The sequence below is a fragment of the Thalia democratica genome, chromosome 2 (assembly GCF_965202585.1).
Source record: "Thalia democratica chromosome 2, ktThaDemo2.hap1.1, whole genome shotgun sequence".
Taxonomy (NCBI): Eukaryota; Metazoa; Chordata; class Thaliacea; order Salpida; family Salpidae; genus Thalia; species Thalia democratica.
Genome location: NC_139166.1, coordinates 3,178,805 through 3,187,841, shown reverse-complemented (window position 1 = coordinate 3,187,841; position 9,037 = coordinate 3,178,805). Strand labels below are relative to the sequence as shown.

The window sequence follows — 9,037 nt, the reverse complement described above, 5'->3', positions numbered from 1 at the left end:
TTCGGTTTCATTGTTTCAAAGCTTTTTTACTATTCAGCTGGTTTTGTGTTCTTTGAGACAAAAATTGACAACATAATTTAACAGTTTGTAGAACAACAAATTCATCTCTAAGTAAAAAACTAGTAGCTGTGTACAGTATATTTTTTTTATAATCATAGTATGAATAAAACAAGTTTGATTTTATTTTTTAAGTTTTTGTAAAAAACTAGATTTTTAACTAACACTAAAACACTAGTAGAAACAAGGATAATATTTTTAATTTAACTTGATTAAAATAGTTTTAAATCAACTAAATTTGACAGTTTACATTTTTTGATAACAGAAAAAAAGTAAAAATATACTTTTTGAGAAATAAGTGAGTTTTTTTTTCTAAAGTAGTATAGCAAACTTTGCATTTAGAAAAATGTCAATATATATAAGATATAAATAAAATAAAAAGTATCTCAACGTACTTCGATTACAAAAAGGTTCTTAAAACTTTTTGGTTTGATTTCATAAAATAATTCCTACTGGCCACTACTTTAAAATTTTGAAGCGTTTTAATACTTAACTAATTGTTAAACTAATATGTTTTAGTTTTAATACTTAACTAATTGTTAAGCTACTATATTTTATTTTTAATACTTAACTAATTGTCAAGCTACTATATTTTAGTGAGAACCTTTAGAAAAAATGGTTTTAAGCAATTTATTTTTAACAATTTATCGGTAGTATTTATAAAAGCTAGGATAATTCAATAAATTTATCAACCATGAGTGAGAAAAGAGTTTTTATTTTTTAAATTCAACAAATTTCACAAACAAATCATAGTTGTGCACAACAATATTTTTAAAATCATATGTTATATATTATTTTGGATATAGTTTGTTAACTTCGAAATATCATAATTGATAGAAGTAAACTGAAATTTATAGAAAACTTTAATTAACTCATAAAATTTTTAAGTCTACGCTTAAAAAGGTATCAAAAACTTAGTGCCAGTTATTTTTAAGGGGTAATTTTTAAATACTACTCATACCTATATATAAAAACACATATCCTAATTAAATTAGCTTTGATTAAAATCATATTTTAAGAAATTTGAAATTTTAAACCGTGCTTTTGTTTTTAAAAATTGAAATTGAACCAAACAAAACATTTACTTTATGTTTTTTTTACAAAAATTTTATTTATTATTTGTGCTTGATATTTTTAAATTTTTCCATTGATATAAGTTACTTCGTTTTTCAGCAAAAACTGGTTTTAAGTAACTTGTCCAATTATCAAGATGATAAAAAATAATTTTTTGATACAAACTCTAGTTATCTCTGATTTTATTTTTCATTAAAAACTTTATGCTAATTTTTATTTCAGGATGGTACCACTGTCGAGCCTGGCTTTCGGAGTCATTGGAGGAATTATCTGTATGTTTCTGATATTTTCATGTTGCACAAAACTCAAAGAAGTTTTTGAAAGTTTGTTTTATTTTGCACTATTATTAATATTTACTAATAGTTATGAAATTATCTGTATGGTATTGGTATTTTCTTGTTGTACAAATTTCAAAGAAGTTTTTAAAAGTTTTTTTTGTTTTACATTATCTTAATAGTTACTAATAGTTATAAAATTTTCTGCATGGTTCTGATATTTTCTTGTTGTACAAATTTCAAGGAAGTTTTTGGAAATTTGTTTTATTTATTTTTAATAAATAGTTACTAATAGTTATGAAATTACTTGCGAATTTCCTGATATTTACATTAGGTACAAAACTAAAGAAGTTTTTAAAAGTTCGGTTGTCTGTTTTATTTTAAATAGTTAGTAAATGTTTTATTATCTTTTAACCACCATTAAGCTAGTTAAAATCTATTGTATATCGTGCTAGTATAGACTTTTGAAGTTGTTTTACCTTATTGTTAGATAGTACTTATGTTTTTAAATATACTTAATTTTACTAAACACCAAGTAAAAATTTACTTGTAAGTAATGAATTTTAGAGAACTGACTAATTACTGTTTGAGCTTTAAAAAATTTTATATGACGTAATTTATATGTTGGTTTAAAAGGTTATGCTAAATAAAACTTTTCATAGATAAAACAAATTTAGTTTCTAAAATAAAAACTATAAAACAATTGTTTTGCAAAATTTTTTAAAACACGCTACTTTAAACAAATAAAATTATATAACTTTTATTTAGCTATTTTATATAACTTTATAGCTTTACAATTTACACAATGTATTACACAATACTAATTAAAATACATGCTTTTCCTACTAAAAGTCTTTTTTACTAGTTAACCAAATTTAGTTTCTAAAATAAAAACCGTAAAACAATTGTTTTACAAGCTTTTTTAAAACACGCTGCTTTAAACAAATAAAGTTGTATAACTTTTATTTAGCTATTTTATATAACTTTATAGCTTTACAATTTACACAATGTATTACGCAATGTTAATTAAAATACATGCTTTTCCTACTAAAAGTCATTTTTACTAGTTAACCAAAACTAAGCTTTTTTTTTAATTTTTACTTCGAACTTTTATAACAAATTTTTCTTTTGAAACCTAAACCTACTTTTTTAAAGGAAAATTGTTTTTTTTAAAGCCAACTAAAAACTACATTTTACTTCTTTGTAGCATTTTTTCTAAAACAAAATAGTTTTATGACAGTGAATATAAAGTAATTTTATAATTTAGCTTCAAGAACATGTTTTTATGTTTTGTATAATTGATTTTTATGTTGTAAAAATAAAAAAACACTTAAGGTAATACATATAGAAGTAAATTTTAATTATTTTAAAGTTTAGGTTCAACCAGATATCAATTTAACTTCTATTTTAAACAGCAATATTTTCAATACTTAAAGTTTTTTAACATTAATTAAAGATATTTCTTAGCTGTGTTTAAACTTTTGAGAAACTTTTATCGAACAATAAAAGTAATAAACAATTTAAAATTGTATAGTAGTTAAAGGTTTATAGATTTTAAATTGATCAGTAATCTATGTTGTAATTTTTATGATAAAATAAAACATGAAGTCACTAGCATGAGAAAGTAATTTGTTTTTATAGCACTGTATTTGTTGGTTGTACTTTTAAAAGTTAAACATCAGTTTTGTACTTTATTTAGTTTTATGTTGTTTTTAACTATCATTATACTGTTTTATGTCAAATAAAAATGCATGCTCTTAAATGAAATTTTAAAGACATACCAACAAAATATTCTTATTCAAAACTCAATATTTTAATCGGACAGTTTCGTTGTAAATTCAACAATAAAACAACACATGAAGTCATTAGTAAGAGAAAATGATTGTTTTGTTTTCAATCAACGGTATTTGTACGTTATTGTCTCAACTTTAACGTTTTTATCTTGTTTGTTTTATAAAAATACAAAACTTTTATTAAACACGATCATATAACGGAAATTAGTCATCAAGTATACATAAAATTATGCGATAATAAGCTAAATACTTTAGTTTTATTTGAATTTTGTTTTATTTAGGGTATTCATGAATTCACTGTTTATTTAACATTCAATAGTGAAAACTTTTGTCTTCATTTCTATGTTTTTATTAGACGTAACTATTAAAACAAACCTATTAGATCTATTATTACCAGATTAAATCTATAAGATAAAAAATTATTTTTTTTTAAGTTTTATGAGTAGTTTACGAAGAACATGAGCTCTATAAATGTCCAAGAATACTTTTGTAAATGTTTAATTAGATAAAATTAAACATGTTTGAAAAAAAATAAGCTCAACATTTTTAAAATGTTACAAGTATTTTAAAGCTACATTTTCAATTTTTAACAGTATTATGTATAAGTTGAATTTACTCTGACGTTATTAAAAATTTTTGTAAACAATAGTATTTAGTTAACAATAAAATAAGTTATTAATATTGTCGCAATCAAATTTGCAGAGGTTCTCAATTTTTTTGTTTCTAGCAACTCGCATTCATTCGTATTTACAAAAAAATCTATTAAATATTTAAACAAAGTGTAAAACTTAAAATAATAAGTTCCATACTTATACAATAAATTAACTTTACAAACATCGTTTATTTTGACGACAAAATACACCCTAACAACAAATCTACCTAAGTATAAGCCAGTATGCTTAAAAGTCAGTCTGATTTGAGTACTTACTGAGTCAGCAATAATAAATCATGTTATTTAAATTGTATTTCTTAATTTTTTTTTTGACCACTTCTTAATATTTTTGGGTAAGGTGGGTTAGGGATAGGGGTAAAAATTAACATGAAATAATAATAAACTTTAAAAAAATTTCGGATTAAACTTTATTAAGACATTTAAGTATACTTTCCCCTAACAACCAATTATATCAACAGGGAACACATCAAATTTTGAAATACGACACCAAGCGTATAAAATTGTTATAACTAAAAATTACCCATAATAACAGGATCAAACGTTTCGTCCTCAAGCACGCCACCTAGCGGAATTAGCCACATTTCAACGCAACCCCCGAGTTACCAGGAATTCATGTCGGCCCAATCAATGTATGAGGTGAGAATTGTAAAACATATTTATAAAATATTAACGTCACAAACCTTAGAGCTTAGCATTTTGGTTTTCAAATCCATTTAAGGCCATGCTCGATAAAATGTTGTACAATTACATAATATCAATTATGTGTGAGGTGAGATTAAAAAAAAGCTTGTTGTACAAATTTAGTATCAGCAACTTTGAAGCTTAAATAATTTTTTTTAACTTTAATAAAAGCTGTACCTTGTAGAACAGTAGAATTACATATCGTACTATACAATCAGTGTATGATGTAAAATTTATAAGTTTAATATAAGTTTAGTTATGTTAACTTTAAAATTTGGCATATATATTTAGTTGAATTGTTTTATATACTTGATAAAGTATTGTACAAACGTATATATTTTAACTTAATCTCTTTAAGTATTACAAGGTTTTCAATATTTATTTAGGTTTATTTTTTTGAAAATAATTGTTCTTGGTTTTGTAAAACACTTTTATTTTAGTTTAATTTTGTACTTTGTATTTGAAGTTTTATTGAAAACTACTTTTGAGCTTTTAACTCAGATTCGCACATAATGACTATTATAATAGGGAAAAATTTTCTTCAATATTGAATTTTAAAACAATTTTTTATATACATATTTTGTAGTAGAAAGATTTGTCGTATTAAACTGAATTTTAGGTTTAGACTCTAGTTTTTTGTTTTGATAAAGTTAAAACAAAATAGTGCACAACCTTTTAAGATCGAGCTATTGTCATACTTAAAATAATAGTATAAATGCTTTTTGTACAATAAATTTTAATCATTTAATATCATTTTTAAAAGTCAATTTATAAAGTATTGGGTTATGTTGCTTCCTTTTAATAACAACGTATTACATAGAACAGGTTTATTCTCTAATAAAAAATACTTTGCTTCTACTTACATATATATAAAAAAAAAACATGTTTGCTAAAACAAGCTAAAAAACGATAGTTTAAACAAATACTAGATTTAGATGTAAATAAAAACCAAAAAAAACGGCATCAGAGAAAAATCACTTATTAAAAATCATACTTTTAGTATTGAAATAAAAAAACTTGTTTCCAGCTCCTATGCAAGATGAAAAGTATGTTTGCGACAGTAAGAATAAATTAAACAATTAAAAACTCTAAATGCAAATAGAAAAAAGCGGAACAAAAACGTAAATGTTGTGTTTCTATGAATACAATGAGAATTAACTAACTAAAACTAAGTTTTCTAAGTAGTAATTAAAACTTCTGTAGTTCACAACCAATTGTTTGCTTGTTTTTATAAAAGTTTATAAGAAAGCTACAAAAGTTCTACTAAAAAACATTTATAAACGTCGTATTTTTGATGCACCTCTTGCTAAAATTGTTTTTATTTAAAAACGTTTAAATACCTCACGTATATTAGTCGTGAAAGGCAAAAAGTGTTTTTGAAAACTATATTAATTTGGAATTTTAAATTAGCTTAGGAGTTTCATTTTTAACTATACTTAAAAAATTTTGAGAAACATGAAAAAAAATCTATATAGCTTTAGTCTAAATTATTTACAAATTTTGTACATTTAATTCTGTTTTTTAGGACTATTGTTTATAAAATGACGCTAAAGTTACATAAGAAGTTTACAATTTTTAATTGTATTATGAATGAGTGTCTAAACTGTTTCCTTGTATGTTTAATTATAACATTGAGGAACAAAATAATAAAGAAGTAAGAAGAATCATATCCCTATTAAATAAATTAACAAATTTTTATGTAAATAAAATATGAATTTTTGTACAATCAAGTATTGATAATGTTTTTTTTCATTACTACGTATGTATAAACTTTAACTAATATAATTACTTTACCTTTTTTTAGGCTTTTAGTTCGTTTAACAGTTTACTTATTTCAATGTTTTTTATATATTCTTAATTGAGTTTTGTTGTTTTGAGTATAACTTTTTGGAGAGATTGTTTTTTTTTTAAATTGTTGATACCAAAAATAAAATTGTGACTTGTAATTAATTTTTTCTTATTTTCTTTCAGGAAAACATCAAAACATAAATTTTTATAAAATTATTTGATGTCAAAACTAAAGTTTATATTATTGTTATTGTTCAAGGAACCACCACAGTATTACAAGTTGTACCCGAATATTTTGAGGGAAAACCCCTCAAACGAAAACACCCAGGAAGTTATGACGTCACAAACAAACGACGCGTTCAAAAACGAAGACGTCACAATACGAGTCGAAATGACGTCAAAAAGCGGTGACCAAGCGCCACCTAGTGAAAATTACACAACTCCACTAAGTACGAATAAATTAAAAAAACTATAACATTTTTTTACTATTTAAAAAATCTAACTAAACATATGAAGTTTATTTTCTGATTTTGAATAAAACTTATAAATTTGTTTTTTTTTTTCATTCAGGTACAGTCGTGCCAACAAATTCAAGTATAGCAGTCGCCAATGACGCTTTTGTTGCCAAGTGATTACCACAAAAGGGACTTTACCGGGAATGAAGATTGCTGAGGAGTTATAAAAAAACAGATATCTTTTTTTTTTTATAATGTTTAGAGGTTGAAAAAGAGCTGAGATCTTGAATTAGTATTTTGTTTGTTGCTGTTTATTGTCCGGTAAGTATTTAACTTTGGAGAGTTTAAGCGATTTTGGTTTGAAAAAAGGTATACAAACATGAAATAAAATAAAAATGTTTCAATTAGTTGCTATGTTTCTAAAACTTAATTGTAAAAAAATGGTTCGATATGATACGTATGATAGGTTGTATGTTTGATATTTTTTTTTAATTTCCAATTTTTGGTCAAAAATTAAAAAATACTTATGTTCTACTATTTTCCTAGGTAGCAAAGTTAAAAAATCTTTGATTATTTATTTGTTTTTATTTAATTTTTGCTTTATCAAAGCTTAATTTCTATGTTTTTACTTACTTCTAAACTACTTTTTGTTTACACATAATTCTACTATGTTACTGAAATTTTATTTCTTTACTAACTTAAAACATAATTAGTTTACTTTTTATTATTCAACTTGTACACCTAATGCTTAAGAACCATTAACTTTAAATTTAAAAGTAATAAAATTGATAGATATATTGGTTGTCAAATTATTTGCTGTTTAGAGCTTAGTTTCTGCACGTTTGTATAAACTAACTTTAATTTTTCTGATTTTCTTTTTATTTTCTCTAGTTACTTAAACATTTTATTTTAACCTTTTAACAAGTTTAGCATCAAAAATTTTACAAAATTTCAAACTTTTTTTATAGCTTCAGGATTTATTCCGAAGGTTTTAACTTTTATTGGTTATAGACACTAGAAATTTGATATTATTTTAATAAACATAAGGTGAGTAAAATATTGTTTTAATTAAATCAATTCTAAAAGTCATATGAATTTTTAATACATGGCGAAATATTTTACGTAACTCTTTATCTTTTAAAAATTTTAAATTTCAACACTAATTTATTATGATTTAATCAATCAAGCCATAATAATTTCCATTTTAAATAAAAAGTAATAATAAATAAAATAATATAGTTAATATTTAAGTGTTAATTAAGTTATGCAAAATTTAAAAGTGGCTGATATTGAAAAAATCTGTTGTAACATAAAAAAAAATATTTACTTTACTAGACTTTAATAGTTTAATTCATATGTAATTTTAGGATCAGTTTTAAACGGGATAAAATTTATTCTTGTAGAAGTCCATATGTTTAAACTTTTAAACTTGACTAAAAATAACTTATTACTAACTAAATGTAAAAATTAAAAGGTTTATCTATACCTTTTAAGCATTTAATATAATGTTTTATATTGCTGTCATTTACAACTAAAAACTTAGAATTACTTTGAAGCATAAGGGTTTTTTTAATAGACTAGAAGATTAATGCTAACAATATTATAAATCTCCAAAACTTTTTTTTGTTTATTCACATAGATAGATGTAATTACGTAGTAACACATATATTTTTGAGTTAAAACTTAAATCAAAGTTTCGGTACTTGCATTTTAAAGTTTACTAAAATGTTAAAGAAGTTAGATTGAATTTTTTTTTTTTGTTTTTCTTTTTTAGGTATATTTTAATTTTTTTATAGAGAGAGTTGCTACTAATAATTAAATTAACTTTTTTATTTAATGTACAGTAAAAGTTTTGCAACTTTGTATTTTGACAGTTCTTCAAAAAATATTTATAAACTTAAATATATTATTTTACACAACACAATTAGTATTACCTACCTATTCTGAATCTAATAAATAATGTTGTATAAAAAACTAAAGTACAAAATTTATTTCTTACTTCTATTATGTATCATAAATTTGATACATTAAGTTAAAAGTCTATAATTTTACTTAACTTTACAAAATGTACTAATCTTGTTTGATTAAAATTTTTTCTGAAATAATAAAAGATAATAAAAACTAAAATTCTCTTTTTATACATAAAGCAACAATAATCCATAAAAATATTATGAGTACTCATATTAGGTTTATCAAAGTATGTTCGAATATAAATTTATAGTAAAAATTATGTAGCGAATG

General features: G+C 22.8%; 1 protein-coding gene across 1 annotated transcript; it reads left to right on the top strand.

The window, feature by feature from the left end:
• Window positions 1–1,354: 1,354 nt before the first annotated feature.
• Window positions 1,355–7,197, top strand: LOC145830263 (uncharacterized). The gene is made up of 4 exons (XM_082938209.1): window positions 1,355–1,454; window positions 4,405–4,508; window positions 6,601–6,790; window positions 6,912–7,197. The coding sequence occupies exons 1-4, from the start codon at window positions 1,355–1,357 to the stop codon at window positions 6,971–6,973; spliced, it is 456 nt and encodes a 151-aa protein (XP_082794335.1). The 3' UTR covers window positions 6,974–7,197.
• The last annotated feature ends 1,840 nt before the right edge of the window (window positions 7,198–9,037 follow it).